The sequence below is a fragment of the Chiloscyllium punctatum genome, chromosome 4 (assembly GCF_047496795.1).
Source record: "Chiloscyllium punctatum isolate Juve2018m chromosome 4, sChiPun1.3, whole genome shotgun sequence".
NCBI classification, from domain to species: domain Eukaryota; kingdom Metazoa; phylum Chordata; class Chondrichthyes; order Orectolobiformes; family Hemiscylliidae; genus Chiloscyllium; species Chiloscyllium punctatum.
Window position 1 is genome coordinate 49,872,872 of NC_092742.1, and position 20,652 is coordinate 49,893,523.

General features: G+C 41.1%; 1 protein-coding gene across 4 annotated transcripts in view; it reads right to left on the minus strand.

Moving 5' to 3' along the window:
• Positions 1-20,652, minus strand: part of LOC140476284 (uncharacterized) — a 105,662-nt gene that overhangs the window by 3,087 nt on the left and 81,923 nt on the right. The window contains exons 8-10 of one of the 4 annotated variants that reach the window (XM_072568654.1): positions 17,174-20,650; positions 11,966-13,267; positions 587-11,314 (exon numbers count right to left, since the gene is read on the minus strand). In XM_072568654.1, the coding sequence (XP_072424755.1) occupies positions 587-11,314; positions 11,966-13,267; positions 17,174-20,650 (15,507 nt within the window). Of the gene's footprint in view, positions 1-586; positions 11,315-11,965; positions 20,651-20,652 lie in introns of all 4 variants that reach the window. The other 3 variants (XM_072568653.1, XM_072568655.1, XM_072568652.1) reach the window with 3 other exon arrangements.

The window sequence follows — 20,652 nt, forward strand, 5'->3', positions numbered from 1 at the left end:
AATCTCAGTTTCAGAAATATTCACATGCGTTACTGAAATCACATTTTCTTCTCAGATTCATTTGTGTGGCTTCTAATGAATACAGTTTGGTTAGCCCTGTTATATAGTTAACAATGATTGTTGAACATAATATTCTGAATGTTTCATGTACAAATTTCTTTCACCATATCTACTTCATAGCACTCTGAGGCCAAACCCGTATCAACATCTCTGGTGCTAATTCATCTGCCAGCCATGCAGAGCTCAATATTTCTAAACTAATGTCAATTTTATAATTTAATGTGTTATCTAAAATTTTATCCATCATCAAATGTAATCCAGTTTTGGGATGAAATGACTTTCTGAATTACGGGTGGTTGGAGGCAGGGGAACATTGACCGTGAGAGTGCGTGCAATCAGTTTTATACCACATTCAATTTTATTCTGTTTGGTGTTCAAAGGGAGGTCAGCCTGCCAAGAAAAATTCCACCATCCCAGATATGTCAGCTTAAATATTTCAAATTGAGCCAGAGTTATTGTATGACCAAATAACCTCCTACAATATTAGAAACTTGAACATCAAATGTCATTACATTAATAACAGTACCTGATTCTTTTGTTAGAGCCTTAGGAAAATCAGAATCTTCAGTTAGTGATACATCTTTCTCTTTTGTTTCTGACGTAAAGTCGACATCTGGAAATTTAAACTTCGAAAATGAAATTGAAAATAGTGCTGGAGCTTTAGTGTCCACTGACATTTCAGGAGCTGAAACATCAAGTTGAGTCTTGGGCATCAATGTATCAGCATCAATTTTCCCTTTTGTTTCTGGATCACCAGTACTGATTTGTGAACATTGAATCTCAGGCATTTTCAGATGGGCATCAACATGCTTGAAATCAAAAGCTGCGACATTGTGCTGACCTTCTACTGTTCCTGCTTTCACATCTATGCTTGGCTCATTCTGAACAAGATCAGTCTTTGAAAGTGGGATGTCAACTGGAGCAACACTCATATCAGCATTCATATTAGAAGATTTCATTCCAGATGTTGAAACTCCAAACTTTATTGCTTTAAATTTTGGTATGTAAAATTTTTCTCCTTTCCCTGCAATGGTGACATCACCTGCCTCTACACCACCTTCACATTCTGGAGCACCCACATCAACTTTCAGTCTTTCAATATCTATCTCTCGTTTTTCAACTGAAGTATTGACACCTGGCTTGTTCACAGTCATATCAACTTCAGGGCCTGTGCATCTTGGAAGAGATACGCCGAAAGAAGGTATTTTCACAGGTGGAAATTCCAACCTTGCACCATCATCTTTCTCCTTTGGATCTGCTGAATCTAAGTCCACATCAACTGTTGGAAGATCAATGCCAATTGATGGAGTGTTAATGTCCACTGACATTCCTGGAGATGAAACGTCAAGTTCAGGTTTAGGCATGGACACATCAACATCCACCTTCCCTTTCATTTTTGGCATTTCAATATTAATTGCAGGTTTCTCATTTTCAGGCATTTTTAGACTGACATTAGGACCTTTCGGATCAATGCCCCCAAAATTAACATCACTTCCCAGTTTGGCTGACTTGATATCCGCACTTGTTAATTTGATATCCACATCAGCTTTTGAAAATGAGACATCAACCTCAGGGAGATTTCCATCAAATTCCTTCTGGGCAGTATGTTTATCATGAGCAGAAAATCCAAGTTTTGGAAGTTTGAATTTTGGAAACATTATTTTTCCTCTTTTTCCATCAATCTCAACATCTGGTGCCTGCAGGTCAGTTTCAAGTTCTGGAGCTCCAGCATCAATTTTGGGATGGTGAATATGTACCTCTGATTTTTGAACTGAAATATCAACATCTGGCTTACTCACACTCACATCGATGTCAGGTTCTTTGAACTTTGGATGAGAAATACCAAACGATGGCATTTTCATGGATGGCATTTTCAACTTTGCTCTCTCACCTTTCCCCTTCAGACCTGCTGAGACTAAATCTACATCAACTGCTGACAACTGATCGTCAGCTGATGGAGCTTTAATGTCCACTGACATTCCTGGAGCTGAAACATCAATTTCAGGTTTAGGCATGGACACATCGACATCCAACATCCCTTTCACTTTTGGCATTTCAACATCAAATTTTGGTTTTTCCACCTCAGGCTGTTTTAGATCGACATCAGGGCCTTTGATGTCGATCTTCCCAACACTAAGATCACCTTCCATCTTACCTGCCGTTACATCGACACTCGGTACTTTGATATCCACCTCAGGTTTCTCTAGTGAGACATCGACTTTGGGGAGATTGACATTCAGGTCCACTTTTGGAGCTTTTATATCAGAAGTGGCAAATTCAAATTTGGGAGTTTTGAATTTGGGCACTTTCATTTTTCCCCCTTTAACTTCAACATCAACATGTGGTGCGTGCAGATCACCTTCAGGTTTTGGAGTTTCTACACCAATTTTTGCAACTTTAATATCGATCTCTGGTTTTTCAACTGAAATATCAACATCTGGATGGCTCACACTCACATCAACTTCAGGTCCTTTGAACTTTGGAAGAGAAATACCAAATGTTGGCATTTTCATGGATGGCTTTTTGAACTTTTCTCCCTCACCTTTTAACTTCAGATCAGCTGAATCTAAATCTACATCAACTGCTGGCACATCAATGTCAGCTGATGGAGGTCTAATGTCCACTGAAATTTCTGGAGCTGAAACATCAATTTCAGGTTGAGGCATGGAAACATCAGCATCTAATGTCCCTTTCACTTTTGGCATTTCAACATCGACTTTTGGTTTTTCCCCTTCAGGCAGTTTTAGACCGACATCAGGACCTTTGATGTCAATCTTCCCAACACAAAGATCACCTTCCACCCTGCCTGCCGTGACATTGACACTCGGTACTTTCATATCCACGTCAGGTTTCTCGAGTGAGACATCAACTTTGGGGAGATTGACATTCAGGTCCACTTTTGGAGCTTTTATATCAGGTGTGGCAAATCCAAATTTTGGAGTTTTGAATTTGGGCAGTTTCATTTTTCCCCCTTTTACTTCAATGTCAACATCCGGTGCCTGCAGATCACTTTCTAGTTTTGGTGTTTTTACATCAATTTTAGGACCTGTAATATCGATCTCTGGTTTTTCAACAGAAATATCAACATCTGGCTTGCTCACACTCACATCAACTTCAGGTCCTTTGAACTTTGGAAGAGAAATACCAAATGATGGCAATTTCATGGATGGCATTTTGAATTTTGTTCCTTCACCTTTCATCTTCAGATCTGCTGAATCTAAATCTACATCAACTGTGGGCAAATCCGCATTGGTTGATGGAGCTTTAACATCCAAAGATATTCTTGGAGCTAAAACATGTTCAGGTTTCGGCATGGTCACATCGACACCCAACTTCCCTTTCACTTTTGGTATGTCAACATCGACTTTTGGTTTTTCATATTCAGGCACTTTAAGACCGACATTAGGACCTTTCATGTCGATCATCCCAAGACTAAGATCACCTTCCACCTTGCCTGCCGTGACATCTACATTCGGTACTTTGATACCCACGTCAGGTTTCACTCGTGGAAGATCAACTTTGGGGAGACTTACACCCAGGTCGACTTTCGGACCTTTTATGTCGGGAGCTGACAATCTGAATTTGGGAGTTTTGAATTTGGGCAGTTTCACTTTTCCCCCTTTAACTTCAATGTCAACATCCGGTGCCCGCAGATCACCTTCAGGTTTTGGAGTTTCTACGTCAATCTTTGGAACTTTAATGTCTATCATTGACTTTTGAACTGAAATATCAACATCTGGCTGGCTCACACTCACATCAACTTCAGGTCCTTTGAACTTTGGAAGAGAAATACCAAATGATGGTATTTTCATGGATGGCATTTTGAACTTTGCTCCCTCACCTTTCACCTTTAGATCTGCTGAATCTAAATCTACATCAACTGTAGATAAATCCACATCAGTTGATGGAGCTTTAACAACCAATGACATTCCTGGAGCTGATATATCAAATTCAGTTTTTGGCATGGTCACATCGACATCCAACTTCCCTTTCACGTTTGTCATGTCTACATCGACTTTTGGTTTTTCCACTTCAGGCAGTTTTAGACCGACATCAGGACCTTTGATGCCAATCTTCCCAACACTAAGATCACTTTCCATCTTGCCTGCTGTGACATCGACGCTCGGTACTTTGATATCCCCCTCAGGTTTCTCTAGTGAGACATCAACTTTGGGGAGATTGACATTCAGGTCCACTTTTGGAGCTTTTATATCAGGAGTGGCAAATCCAAATTTGGGAGTTTTGAATTTGGGCAGTTTCATTTTTCCCCCTTTAACTTCAATGTCAACATCCGGTGCCTGCAGATCACGTTCTACTTTTGGAGTTTCTACGTCAATTTTAGGACCTTTAATGTCTATCTCTGGTTTTTCAACTGAAATATCAACATCTGGCTTGCTCACACTCACATCAACTTCAGATCCTTTGAACTTTGGAAGAGAAATACCAAATGATGGGATTTTCATAGATGGCATTTTGAACTTAGCACCCTCACCTTTCATCTTGAGATCGGCTGAATCGAAATCTACATCGATTGCTGGCACATCAATGTCATCTGATGGAGGTTTAATGTCCATTGACAGTCCTGGAGCTGAAACATCAATTTCAGGTTGAGGCATGGACACATCGACATCCAAAATCCCTTTCATTTTTGGCATTTCAACATCAAATTTTGGTTTTCCCACTTCAGGCCGTTTTAGAGACACATCAGGGCCTTTGATGTCAATCTTCCCAACACTAAGATCACCTTCCATCTTGCCTGCTGTGACATCGACACTCGGTATTTTGATATCAACCTCAGGTTTCTCTAGTGAGCCATCAACTTTGGGGAGATTGACATTCAGGTCCACTTTTGGAGCTTTTATATTAGGAGTGGCAAATCCAAATTTTGGAGTTTTGAATTTGGGCAGTTTCATTTTTCCCCCTTTACCGTCAATGTCAACACCTGGTACCTGCAGATCACCTTCAAGTTTTGGAGTTTCCACGTCAATTTTAGGACTTTTAATGTCTATCTCTGGTTTTTCAACTGAAATATCAACATCTGGCTGGCTCACACTCACATCAACTTCAGGTCCTTTGAACTTTGGAAGAGAAATACCAAATGATGGCAATTTCATGGATGGCATTTTGAATTTTGTTCCCTCACCTTTCATCTTCAGATCTGCTGAATCTAAATCTACATCAACTGCTGGCACATCAATCTCAGCTGATGGAGGTTTAATGTCCACAGACATTCCTGGAGCTGAAACATCAATTTCAGGTTGAGGCATGGACACATCGACATCCAACATCCCTTTCAATTTTGGCATTTCAACATCAAATTTTGGTTTTTCCCCTTCAGGCTGTTTTAGAACGACATCAGGGCCTTTGATGTCAATCTTCCCAACACTAAGATCACCTTCCATCTTGCCTGCTGTGACATTGACACTCGGTACTTTGATATCCCCCTCAGGTTTCTCTAGTGAGACATCAACTTTGGGGAGATTGACATTCAGGTCCACTTTTGGAGCTTTTATACCGGGAGTGGCAAATCCAAATTTTGGAGTTTTAAATTTGGGCAGTTTCACTTTTCCCCCTTTACCTTCAATGTCAACATCCGGTGCCTGCAGATCACCTTCAAGTTTTGGAGTTTCCACGTCAATTTTAGGACCTTTAATGTCTATCTCTGGTTTTTCAACTGAAATATCAACATCTGGCTGGCTCACACTCACATCCACTTCAGGTCCTTTGAACTTTGGAAGAGAAATACCAAATGATGGCATTTTCATGGATGGCATTTTGAACTTTGCTCCCTCACCTTTCACCTTTAGATCTGCTGAATCTAAATCTACATCAACTGTAGTTAAATCCACATCAGTTGATGGAGCTTTAACATCCAATGACATTCCTGGAACTGAAACATCAAATTCAGTTTTTGGCATGGACACATCGACATCCAACATCCCTTTCACTTTCGGCATTTCAACATCGAATTTTGGTTTTTCCGCTTCAGGCCGTTTTAGACCGACATCAGGGCCTTTGATGTCAATCTTCCCAACACTAACATCACCTTCCATCTTGCCTGCTGTGACATCGACACTCGGTACTTTGATATCCAACTCAGGTTTCTCTAGTGAGCCATCAACTTTGGGGAGATTGACATTCAGGTCCACTTTTGGAGCTTTTATATCAGGAGTGGAAAATCCAAATTTGGGAGTTTTGAATTTGGGCATTTTCATTATTACCCCTTTAACTTCAATGTCAACATCTGGTGCCTGCAGATCACCTTCAAGTTTTGGAGTTTCCACGTCAATTTTAGGACCTTTAATGTCTATCTCTGGGTTTTCAACTGAAATATCAACATCTGGCTGGCTCACACTCACATCAACTTCAGGTCCTTTGAACTTTGGAAGAGAAATACCAAATGATGGCAATTTCAAGGATGGCATTTTGAATTTTGTTCCCTCACCTTTCATCTTCAGATCTGCTGAATCGAAATCTACATCAACTGCTGGCACATCAATCTCAGCTGATGGAGGTTTAATGTCCACTGACATTCCTGGAGCTGAAACATCAATTTCAGGTTGCGGCATGGACACATCGACATCCAACGTCCCTTTCAGTTTTGGCATTTCAACATCAAATTCTGGTTTTTCCACTTCAGGCTGTTTTAGAGAGATATCAGGGCCTTTGATGTCAATCTTCCCAACACTAAGGCCACCTTCCATCTTGCCTGCTGTGACATCGACACTCGGTACTTTCATATCCAACGCAGGTTTCTCTAGTGAGACATCGACTTTGGGGAGATTGACATTCAGGTCCACTTTTGGAGCTTTTATATCGGGAGTGGCAAATCCAAATTTTGGAGTTTTGAATTTGGGCAGTTTCACTTTTCCCCCTTTAACTTCAATGTCAACATCCGGTGCCTGCAGATCACTTTCTACTTTTGGTGTTTTTACATCAATTTTGGGACTTGTAATATCGATCTCTGGTTTTTCAACTGAAATATCAACATCTGGCTTGCTCACACTCACATCAACTTCAGATCCTTTGAAATTTGGAAGAGAAATACCAAATGATGGGATTTTCATAGATGGCATTTTGAACTTAGCACCCTCACCTTTCACCTTTAGATCTGCTGAATCTAAATCTACATCAACTTTAGATAAATCCACATCGGTTGATGGAGCTTTAACATCCAATGACATTCCTGGAACTGATATATCAAATTCAGTTTTTGGCATGGACACATCGACATCCAACATCCCTTTCACGTTTGTCATGTCTACATCGACTTTTGGTTTTTCCACTTCAGGCAGTTTTAGACCGACATCAGGACCTTTGATGTCAATCTTCCCAACACTAAGATCACCTTCCATCTTGCCTGCTGTGACATCGACACTCGGTACTTTGATATCCCCCTCAGGTTTCTCTAATGAGACATCAACTTTGGGGAGATTGACATTCAGGTCCACTTTTGGAGCTTTTATAACAGGAGTGGCAAATCCAAATTTTGGAGTTTTGAATTTGGGCAGTTTCATTTTTCCCCCTTTCACTTCAATGTCAACATCCGGTGCCTGCAGATCACGTTCTACTTTTGGAGTTTCAACGTCAATTTTAGGACCTTTAATGTCTATCTCTGGTTTTTCAACTGAAATATCAACATCTGGCTGGCTCACACTCACATCAACTTCAGGTCCTTTGAACTTTGGAAGAGAAATACCAAATGATGGCAATTTCATGGATGGCATTTTGAATTTTGTTCCCTCACCTTTCATCTTGAGATCGGCTGAATCTAAATCTACATCAATTGCTGGCACATCAATGTCAGCTGATGCAGGTTTAATATCCATTGACAGTCCTGGAGCTGAAACATCAATTTCTGGTTTAGGCATGGACACATCGACATCCAACATCCCTTTCACTTTTGGCATTTCAACATCGAATTTTGGTTTTTCCGCTTCAGGCTGTTTTAGAGAGACATCAGGGCCTTTGATGTCGATGTTCCCAACACTAAGATCACCTTCCATCTTGCCTGCTGTGACATCGACACTCGGTACTTTGATATCCCCCTCAGGTTTCTCTAGTGAGAAATCATCTTTGGAGAGATTGACATTCATGTCCACTTTTGGAGCTTTTATATCAGGAGTGCCAAATCCAAATTTGGGAGTTTTGAATTTGGGCAGTTTCATTTTTCCCCCTTTAACTTCAATGTCAACATCCGGGGCCTGCAGATCACCTTCAAGTTTTGGAGTTTCCACATCAATTTTAGGACCTCTAATGTCTATCTCTGGTTTTTCAACTGAAATATCAACATCTGGCTGGCTCACACTCACATCAACTTCAGGTCCTTTGAACTTTGGAAGAGAAATACCAAATGATGGCAATTTCATGGATGGCATTTTGAATTTTGTTCCCTCACCTTTCATCTTCAGATCTGCTGAATCTAAATCTACATCCATTGCTGGCACATCAATGTCAGCTGTAGAAGGTGTAATGTCCACTGACATTCCTGGAGCTGAAACATCAATTTCAGATTGCGGCATGGACACATCGACATCCAACATCCCTTTCACTTTTGGCATTTCAACATCAAATTTTGGTTTTTCCACTTCAGGCCGTTTTAGAGACACATCAGGGCCTTTGATGTCAATCTTCCCAACACTAAGATCACCTTCCATCTTGCCTGCTGTGACATCGACACTCGGTACTTTGATATCCCCCTCAGGTTTCTCGAGTGAGACATCAACTTTGGGGAGATTAACATTCAGGTCCACTTTTGGAGCTTTTATATCGGGAGTGGCGAATCCAAATTTTGGAGTTTTGAATTTGGGCAGTTTCATTTTTCCACCTTTACCTTCAATGTCAACATCCGGTGCCTGCAGATCACCTTCCAGTTTTGGAGTTTCCACATCAATTTTAGGACCTTTAATGTCAATCTCTGGTTTTTCAACTGAAATATCAACATCTGGCTGGCTCACACTCACATCAACTTCAGGTCCTTTGAACTTTGGGAGAGAAATACCAAATGATGGCAATTTCACGGATGGCATTTTGAATTTTGTTCCCTCACCTTTCATCTTCAGATCTGCTGAATCTAAATCAATATCAACTGTAGATAAATCCACATCAGTTGATGGAGCTTTAACATCCAATGACATTCCTGGAACTGATATATCAAATTCAGTTTTTAGCATGGAAACATCGACATCCAACTTCCCTTTCACGTTTGTCGTGTCTACATCGACTTTTGGTTTTTCCACTTCAGGCAGTTTTAGACCGACATCAGGACCTTTGATGTCAATCTTCCCAACACTAAGATCACCTTCCATCTTGCCTGCTGTGACATCGACATTCGGTACTTTGATATCCAACTCGGGTTTCTCTAGTGAGACATCAACTTTGGGGAGATTGACATTCCGGTCCACTTTTGGAGCTTTTATATTAGGAGTGGCAAATCCAAATTTGGGAGTTTTGAATTTGGGCAGTTTCATTTTTCCCCCTTTAACATCAATGTCAACATCCGGGGCCTGCAGATCACCTTCAAGTTTTGGAGTTGCCACATCAATTTTAGGACCTCTAATGTCTATCTCTGGTTTTTCAACTGAAATATCAACATCTGGCTGGCTCACACTCACATCAACTTCAGGTCCTTTGAACTTTGGAAGAGAAATACCAAATGATGGCAATTTCATGGATGGCATTTTGAATTTTGTTCCCTCACCTTTCATCTTCAGATCTGCTGAATCTAAATCTACATCAATTGCTGGCACATCAATCTCAGCTGATGGAGGTGTAATGTCCACTGATATTCCTGGAGCTGAAACATCAATTTCAGGTTGCGGCATGGACACATCGACATCCAACATCCCTTTCACTTTTGGCATTTCAACATCAAATTTTGGTTTGTCCACTTCAGGCCGTTTTAGAGACACATCAGGGCCTTTGATGTCAATCTTCCCAACACTAAGATCACCTTCCATCTTGCCTGCTGTGACATCGACACTCGGTACTTTGATATCCCCCTCAGGTTTCTCGAGTGAGACATCAACTTTGGGGAGATTGACATTCAGGTCCACTTTTGGAGCTTTTATATCGGGAGTGGCGAATCCAAATTTGGGAGTTTTGAATTTGGGCAGTTTCATTTTTCCTCCTTTACCTTCAATGTCAACATCCGGTGCCTGCAGATCACCTTCAAGTTTTGGAGTTTCCACATCAATTTTAGGACCTTTAATGTTTATCTCTGGTTTTTCAACTGAAATATCAACATCTGGCTGGCTCACTCTCACATCAACATCCGGTCCTTTGAACTTTGGGAGAGAAATACCAAATGATGGCAATTTCATGGATGGCATTTTGAATTTTGTTCCCTCACCTTTCATCTTCAGATCTGCTGAATCTAAATCTACATCAACTGTCGATAAATCCACATCGGTTGATGGAGCTTTAACATCCAATGACATTCCTGGAACTGATATATCAAATTCAGTTTTTGGCATGGACACATCGACATCCAACTTCCCTTTCACGTTTGTCATGTCTGCATCGACTTTTGGTTTTTCCACTTCAGGCAGTTTTAGACCGACATCAGGGCCTTTGATGTCGATCTTCCCAACACTAAGATCACCTTCCATCTTGCCTGCTGTGACATCGACACTCGGTACTTTGATATCCCCCTCAGGTTTCTCTAGTGAGACATCAACTTTGGGGAGATTGACATTCAGGTCCACTTTTGGAGCTTTTATATCGGGAGTGGCAAATCCAAATTTGGGAGTTTTGAATTTGGGCAGTTTCACTTTTCCCCCTTTAACTTCAATGTCAACATCCGGTGCCTGCAGATCACTTTCTACTTTTGGTGTTTTTACATCAATTTTTGGTCTTGTAATATCGATCTGTGGTTTTTCAAAAGAAATATCAACATCTGGCTTGCTCACACTCACATCAACTTCAGATCCTTTGAACTTTGGAAGAGAAATACCAAATGATGGGATTTTCATAGATGGCATTTTGAACTTAGCACCCTCACCTTTCATCTTGAGATCGGCTGAATCTAAATCTACATCAATTGCTGGCACATCAATCTCAGCTGATGGAGCTTTAATGTCCATTGACATTCCTGGAGCTGAAACATCAATTTCAGGTTGCGGCACGGACACATCAACATCCAACATCCCTTTCACTTTTGGCATTTCAACATCAAATTTTGGTTTTTCCACTTCAGGCCGTTTTAGAGACACATCAGGGCCTTTGATGTCAATCTTCCCAACACTAAGATCACCTTCCATCTTGCCTGCTGTGACATCGCCACTCTGTACTTTGATATCCAACTCAGGTTTATCTAGTGAGACATCAACTTTGGGAAGATTGACATTCAGGTCCACTTTTGGAGCTTTTATATCGGGAGTGGCGTATCCAAATTTTGGAGTTTTGAATTTGGGCAGTTTCATTTTTTCCCCTTTAACTTCAATGTCAACATCAGGGGCCTGCAGATCACCTTCAGGTTTTGGAGTTTCCACGTCAATTTTAGGACCTTTAATGTCTATCTCTGGTTTTTCAACTGAAATATCAACATCTGGCTGGCTCACACTCACATCAACTTCAGGTCCTTTGAACTTTGGAAGAGAAATACCAAATGATGGCAATTTCATGGATGGCATTTTGAATTTTGTTCCCTCACCTTTCATCTTCAGATCTGCTGAATCTAAATCTACATCAATTGCTGGCACATCAATGTCAGCTGATGCAGGTTTAATATCCATTGACAGTCCTGGAGCTGAAACATCAAGTTCTGGTTTAGGCATGGACACATCGACATCCAACATCCCTTTCACTTTTGGCATTTCAACATCGAATTTTGGTTTTTCCGCTTCAGGCTGTTTTAGAGAGACATCAGGGCCTTTGATGTCGATGTTCCCAACACTAAGATCACCTTCCATCTTGCCTGCTGTGACATCGACACTCGGTACTTTGATATCCCCCTCAGGTTTCTCAAGTGAGAAATCATCTTTGGAGGGATTGACATTCAGGTCCACTTTTGGAGCTTTTATATCAGGAGTGCCAAATCCAAATTTGGGAGTTTTGAATTTGGGCAGTTTCACTTTTCCCCCTTTAACTTCAATGTCAACATCCGGGGCCTGCAGATCACCTTCAAGTTTTGGACTTTCCACGTCAATTTTAGGACCTCTAATGTCTATCTCTGGTTTTTCAACTGAAATATCAACATTTGGCTGGCTCACACTCACATCAACCTCAGGTCCTTTGAACTTTGGAAGAGAAATACCAAGTGATGGCAATTTCATGGATGGCATTTTGAATTTTGTTCCCTCACCTTTCATCTTCAGATCTGCTGAATCTAAATCTACATCAACTGTCGATAAATCCACATCGGTTGATGGAGCTTTAACATCCAATGACATTCCTGGAACTGATATATCAAATTCAGTTTTTGGCATGGACACATCGACATCCAACTTCCCTTTCACGTTTGTCATGTCTGCATCGACTTTTGGTTTTTCCATTTCAGGCAGTTTTAGACCGACATCAGGGCCTTTGATGTCGATCTTCCCAACACTAAGATCACCTTCCATCTTGCCTGCTGTGACATCGACACTCGGTACTTTGATATCCCCCTCAGGTTTCTCTAGTGAGACATCAACTTTGGGGAGATTGACATTCAGGTCCACTTTTGGAGCTTTTATATCGGGAGTGGCAAATCCAAATTTGGGAGTTTTGAATTTGGGCAGTTTCACTTTTCCCCCTTTAACTTCAATGTCAACATCCGGTGCCTGCAGATCACTTTCTACTTTTGGTGTTTTTACATCAATTTTTGGTCTTGTAATATCGATCTGTGGTTTTTCAAAAGAAATATCAACATCTGGCTTGCTCACACTCACATCAACTTCAGATCCTTTGAACTTTGGAAGAGAAATACCAAATGATGGGATTTTCATAGATGGCATTTTGAACTTAGCACCCTCACCTTTCATCTTGAGATCGGCTGAATCTAAATCTACATCAATTGCTGGCACATCAATCTCAGCTGATGGAGCTTTAATGTCCATTGACATTCCTGGAGCTGAAACATCAATTTCAGGTTGCGGCACGGACACATCAACATCCAACATCCCTTTCACTTTTGGCATTTCAACATCAAATTTTGGTTTTTCCACTTCAGGCCGTTTTAGAGACACATCAGGGCCTTTGATGTCAATCTTCCCAACACTAAGATCACCTTCCATCTTGCCTGCTGTGACATCGCCACTCTGTACTTTGATATCCAACTCAGGTTTATCTAGTGAGACATCAACTTTGGGAAGATTGACATTCAGGTCCACTTTTGGAGCTTTTATATCGGGAGTGGCGTATCCAAATTTTGGAGTTTTGAATTTGGGCAGTTTCATTTTTTCCCCTTTAACTTCAATGTCAACATCCGGGGCCTGCAGATCACCTTCAAGTTTTGGAGTTTCCACGTCAATTTTAGGACCTTTAATGTCTATCTCTGGTTTTTCAACTGAAATATCAACATCTGGCTGGCTCACACTCACATCAACTTCAGGTCCTTTGAACTTTGGAAGAGAAATACCAAATGATGGCAATTTCATGGATGGCATTTTGAATTTTGTTCCCTCACCTTTCATCTTCAGATCTGCTAAATCTAAATCAATATCAACTGTAGATAAATCCACATCAGTTGATGGAGCTTTAACATCCAATGACATTCCTGGAACTGATATATCAAATTCAGTTTTTGGCATCGACACATCGACATCCAACTTCCCTTTCACGTTTGTCGTGTCTACATCGACTTTTGGTTTTTCCACTTCAGGCAGTTTTAGACCGACATCAGGGCCTTCGATGTCGATCTTCCCAACACTAAGATCACCTTCCATCTTGCCTGCTGTGACATCGACACTCGGTACTTTGATATCCAACTCGGGTTTCTCTAGTGAGACATCAACTTTGGGGAGATTGACATTCAGGTCCACTTTTGGAGCTTTTATATCGGGAGTGGCAAATCCAAATTTGGGAGTTTTGAATTTGGGCAGTTTCATTTTTCCTCCTTTACCTTCAATGTCAACATCCGGTGCCTGCAGATCACCTTCAAGTTTTGGAGTTTCCACATCAATTTTAGGACCTTTAATGTCAATCTCTGGTTTTTCAACTGAAATATCAACATCTGGCTGGCTCACTCTCACATCAACTTCCGGTCCTTTGAACTTTGGGAGAGAAATACCAAATGATGGCAATTTCACGGATGGCATTTTGAATTTTGTTCCCTCACCTTTCATCTTCAGATCTGCTGAATCTAAATCTACGTCAATTGCTGGCACATCAATCTCAGCTGATGGAGGTGTAATGTCCACTGACATTCCTGGAGCTGAAACATCAATTTCAGGTTGCGGCATGGACACATCGACATCCAACATCCCTTTCACTTTTGGCATTTCAACATCAAATTTTGGTTTTTCCACTTCAGGCCGTTTTAAAGACACATCAGGGCCTTTGATGTCAATCTTCCCAACACTAAGGTCACCTTCCATCTTGCCTGCTGTGACATCGACACTCGGTACTTTGATATCCAACTCGGGTTTCTCTAGTGAGACATCAACTTTGGGGAGATTGACATTCAGGTCCACTTTTGGAGCTTTTATATCGGGAGTGGCGAATCCAAATTTGGGAGTTTTGAATTTGGGCAGTTTCATTTTTCCTCCTTTACCTTCAATGTCAACATCCGGTGCCTGCAGATCACCTTCAAGTTTTGGAGTTTCCACATCAATTTTAGGACCTTTAATGTCAATCTCTGGTTTTTCAACTGAAATATCAACATCTGGCTGGCTCACTCTCACATCAACTTCCGGTCCTTTGAACTTTGGGAGAGAAATACCAAATGATGGCAATTTCACGGATGGCATTTTGAATTTTGTTCCCTCACCTTTCATCTTGAGATCGGCTGAATCTAAATCTACGTCAATTGCTGGCACATCAATCTCAGCTGATGGAGGTTTAATGTCCACTGACATTCCTGGAGCTGAAACATCAATTTCAGGTTGCGGCATGGACACATCGACATCCAACATCCCTTTCACTTTTGGCATTTCAACATCAAATTTTGGTTTTTCCACTTCAGGCCGTTTTAGAGACACATCAGGGCCTTTGATGTCAATCTTCCCAACACTAAGATCACCTTCCATCTTGCCTGCTGTGACATTGACACTCGGTACTTTGATATCCCCCTCAGGTTTCTCTAGTGAGACATCAACTTTGGGGAGATTAACATTCAGGTCCACATTTGGAGCTTTTATATCGGGAGTGGCGAATCCAAATTTGGGAGTTTTGAATTTGGGCAGTTTCATTTTTCCCCCTTTACCTTCAATGTCAACATCTGGTGCCTGCAGATCACCTTCAAGTTTTGGAGTTTCCATGTCAATTTTAGGACCTCTAATGTCTATCTCTGGTTTTTCAACTGAAATATCAACATCTGGCTGGCTCACACTCACATCACCTTCAGGTCCTTTGAACTTTGGAAGAGAAATACCAAATGATGGCAATTTCATGGATGGCATTTTGAATTTTGTTCCCTCACCTTTCATCTTCAGATCTGCTGAATCTAAATCTACATCAACTGCTGGCACATCAATCTCAGATGATGGAGGTTTAATGTCCACTGACATTCCTGGAGCTGAAACATCAATTTCAGGTTGCGGCATGGAGACATCGACATCCAACATCCCTTTCACTTTTGGCATTTCAACATCAAATTTTGGTTTTTCCACTTCAGGCCGTTTTAGAGACACATCAGGGCCTTTGATGTCAATCTTCCCAACACAAAGATCACTTTCCATCTTGCCTGCTGTGACATCGACACTCGGTACTTTGATATCCCCCTCAGGTTTCTCTAGTGAGACATCAACTTTGGGGAGATTGACATTCAGGTCCACTTTTGGAGTTTTTATATCGAGAGTGGCGAATCCAAATTTGGGAGTTTTAAATTTGGGCAGTTTCACTTTTCCCCCTTTAACTTCAATGTCAACATCCGGGGCCTGCAGATCCCCTTCAGGTTTTGGAGTTTCCATGTCAATTTTAGGACCTTTAATGTCTATCTCTGGTTTTTCAACTGAAATATAAACATCTGGCTGGCTCACACTCACATCAACTTCAGGTCCTTTGAACTTTGGAAGTGAAATACCAAATGATGGCAATTTCATGGATGGCATTTTGAATTTTGTTCCCTCACCTTGCATCTTCGGATCTGCTGAATCTAAATCTACATCAACTGTAGATAAATCCACATCAGTTGATGGAGCTTTAACATCCAATGACATTCCTGGAACTGATATATCAAATTCAGTTTTTGGCATGGACACATCGACATCCAACTTCCCTTTCACGTTTGTCATGTCTGCATCGACTTTTGGTTTTTCCACTTCAGGCAGTTTTAGACCGACATCAGGGCCTTCGATGTCGATCTTCCCAACACTAAGATCACCTTCCATCTTGCCTGCTGTGACATCGACACCCGGTACTTTGATATCCCCCTCAGGTTTCTCTAGTGAGACATCAACTTTGGGGAGATTGACATTCAGGTCCACTTTTGGAGCTTTTATATCAGGAGTGGCAAATCCAAATTTGGGAGTTTTGAATTTGGGCAGTTTCACTTTTCCCCCTTTAACTTCAATGTCAACATCCATTGCCCGCAGATCACTTTCTACTTTTGGTGTTTTTACATCAATTTTTGGTCTTGTAATATCGATCTGTGGTTTTTCAAAAGAAATATCAACATCTGGCTTGCTCACACTCACATCAACTTCAGATCCTTTGAACTTTGGAAGAGAAATACCAAATGATGGGATTTTCATAGATGGCATTTTGAACTTAGCACCCTCACCTTTCATCTTGAGATCGGCTGAATCTAAATCTACATCAATTGCTGGTACATCAATGTCAGCTGATGGAGGTTTAATGTCCATTGTCAGTCCTGGAGCTGAAACATCAATTTCAGGTTTAGGCATGGACACATCGACATCCAACATCCCTTTCACTTTTGGCATTTCAACATCAAATTTTGGTTTTTTCACTTCAGGCAGTTTTAGAGACACATCAGGGCCCTTGATGTCAATCTTCCCAACACTAACATCACCTTCCATCTTGCCTGCTGTGACATCGACACTCGGTACTTTGATATCCAACTCAGGTTTCTCTAGTGAGACATCCACTTTGGGGAGATTAACATTCAGGTCCACTTTTGGAGCTTTTATATCGGGAGTGGCGTATCCAAATTTTGGAGTTTTGAATTTGGGCAGTTTCATTTTTCCCCCTTTAACTTCAATGTCAACATCCGGGGCCTGCAGATCACCTTCATGTTTTGGAGTATCCACGTCAATTTTAGGACCTTTAATGTCTATCTCTGGTTTTTCAACTGAAATATCAACATCTGGCTGGCTCACACTCACATCAACTTCAGGTCCTTTGAACTTTGGAAGAGAAATGCCAAATGATGGCAATTTCATGGATGGCATTTTGAATTTTGTTCCCTCACCTTTCATCTTCAGATCTGCTGAATCTAAATCAACATCAACTGTAGATAAATCCACATCGGTTGATGGAGCTTTAACATCCAATGACATTCCTGGAACTGATATATCAAATTCAGTTTTTGGCATGGACACATCGCCATCCAACTTCCCTTTCACATTTGTCATGTCTACATCGACTTTTGGTTTTTCCACTTCAGGCAGTTTTAGACCGACATCAGGACCTTTGATGTCAATCTTCCCAACACTAAGATCACCTTCTATCTTGCCTGCTGTGACATCGACACTCGGTACTTTGATATCCAACTCGGGTTTCTCTAGTGAGACATCAACTTTGGGGAGATTGACATTCAGGTCCACTTTTGGAGCTTTTATATCAGGAGTGGCAAATCCAAATTTGGGAGTTTTGAATTTGGGCAGTTTCATTTTTCCCCCTTTAACATCAATGTCAACATCCGGGGCCTGCAGATCACCTTCAAGTTTTGGAGTTTCCATGTCAATTTTAGGACCTCTAATGTCTATCTCTGGTTTTTCAACTGAAATATCAACATCTGGCTGGCTCACACTCACATCAACTTCAGGTCCTTTGAACTTTGGAAGAGAAATACCAAATGATGGCAATTTCATGGATGGCATTTTGAATTTTGTTCCCTCACCTTTCATCTTCAGATCTGCTGAATCTAAATCTACATCAACTGCTGGCACATCAATCTCAGCTGATGGAGGTTTAATGTCCACTGACATTCCTGGAGCTGAAACATCAATTTCAGGTTGCGGCATGGAGACATCGACATCCAACATCCCTTTCACTTTTGGCATTTCAACATCAAATTTTGGTTTTTCCACTTCAGGCCGTTTTAGAGACACATCAGGGCCTTTGATGTCAATCTTCCCAACACTAAGATCACCTTCCATCTTGCCTGCTGTGACATCGACACTCGGTACTTTGATATCCCCCTCAGGTTTCTCTAGTGAGACATCAACTTTGGGGAGATTGACATTCAGGTCCACTTTTGGAGTTTTTATATCGAGAGTGGCGAATCCAAATTTGGGAGTTTTAAATTTGGGCAGTTTCACTTTTCCCCCTTTAACTTCAATGTCAACATCCGGGGCCTGCAGATCCCCTTCAGGTTTTGGAGTTTCCATGTCAATTTTAGGACCTTTAATGTCTATCTCTGGTTTTTCAACTGAAATATAAACATCTGGCTGGCTCACACTCACATCAACTTCAGGTCCTTTGAACTTTGGAAGTGAAATACCAAATGATGGCAATTTCATGGATGGCATTTTGAATTTTGTTCCCTCACCTTGCATCTTCGGATCTGCTGAATCTAAATCTACATCAACTGTAGATAAATCCACATCAGTTGATGGAGCTTTAACATCCAATGACATTCCTGGAACTGATATATCAAATTCAGTTTTTGGCATGGACACATCGACATCCAACTTCCCTTTCACGTTTGTCATGTCTGCATCGACTTTTGGTTTTTCCACTTCAGGCAGTTTTAGACCGACATCAGGGCCTTCGATGTCGATCTTCCCAACACTAAGATCACCTTCCATCTTGCCTGCTGTGACATCGACACCCGGTACTTTGATATCCCCCTCAGGTTTCTCTAGTGAGACATCAACTTTGGGGAGATTGACATTCAGGTCCACTTTTGGAGCTTTTATATCAGGAGTGGCAAATCCAAATTTGGGAGTTTTGAATTTGGGCAGTTTCACTTTTCCCCCTTTAACTTCAATGTCAACATCCATTGCCCGCAGATCACTTTCTACTTTTGGTGTTTTTACATCAATTTTTGGTCTTGTAATATCGATCTGTGGTTTTTCAAAAGAAATATCAACATCTGGCTTGCTCACACTCACATCAACTTCAGATCCTTTGAACTTTGGAAGAGAAATACCAAATGATGGGATTTTCATAGATGGCATTTTGAACTTAGCACCCTCACCTTTCATCTTGAGATCGGCTGAATCTAAATCTACATCAATTGCTGGTACATCAATGTCAGCTGATGGAGGTTTAATGTCCATTGTCAGTCCTGGAGCTGAAACATCAATTTCAGGTTTAGGCATGGACACATCGACATCCAACATCCCTTTCACTTTTGGCATTTCAACATCAAATTTTGGTTTTTTCACTTCAGGCAGTTTTAGAGACACATCAGGGCCCTTGATGTCAATCTTCCCAACACTAACATCACCTTCCATCTTGCCTGCTGTGACATCGACACTCGGTACTTTGATATCCAACTCAGGTTTCTCTAGTGAGACATCCACTTTGGGGAGATTAACATTCAGGTCCACTTTTGGAGCTTTTATATCGGGAGTGGCGTATCCAAATTTTGGAGTTTTGAATTTGGGCAGTTTCATTTTTCCCCCTTTAACTTCAATGTCAACATCCGGGGCCTGCAGATCACCTTCATGTTTTGGAGTATCCACGTCAATTTTAGGACCTTTAATGTCTATCTCTGGTTTTTCAACTGAAATATCAACATCTGGCTGGCTCACACTCACATCAACTTCAGGTCCTTTGAACTTTGGAAGAGAAATGCCAAATGATGGCAATTTCATGGATGGCATTTTGAATTTTGTTCCCTCACCTTTCATCTTCAGATCTGCTGAATCTAAATCAACATCAACTGTAGATAAATCCACATCGGTTGATGGAGCTTTAACATCCAATGACATTCCTGGAACTGATATATCAAATTCAGTTTTTGGCATGGACACATCGCCATCCAACTTCCCTTTCACATTTGTCATGTCTACATCGACTTTTGGTTTTTCCACTTCAGGCAGTTTTAGACCGACATCAGGACCTTTGATGTCAATCTTCCCAACACTAAGATCACCTTCTATCTTGCCTGCTGTGACATCGACACTCGGTACTTTGATATCCAACTCGGGTTTCTCTAGTGAGACATCAACTTTGGGGAGATTGACATTCAGGTCCACTTTTGGAGCTTTTATATCAGGAGTGGCAAATCCAAATTTGGGAGTTTTGAATTTGGGCAGTTTCATTTTTCCCCCTTTAACATCAATGTCAACATCCGGGGCCTGCAGATCACCTTCAAGT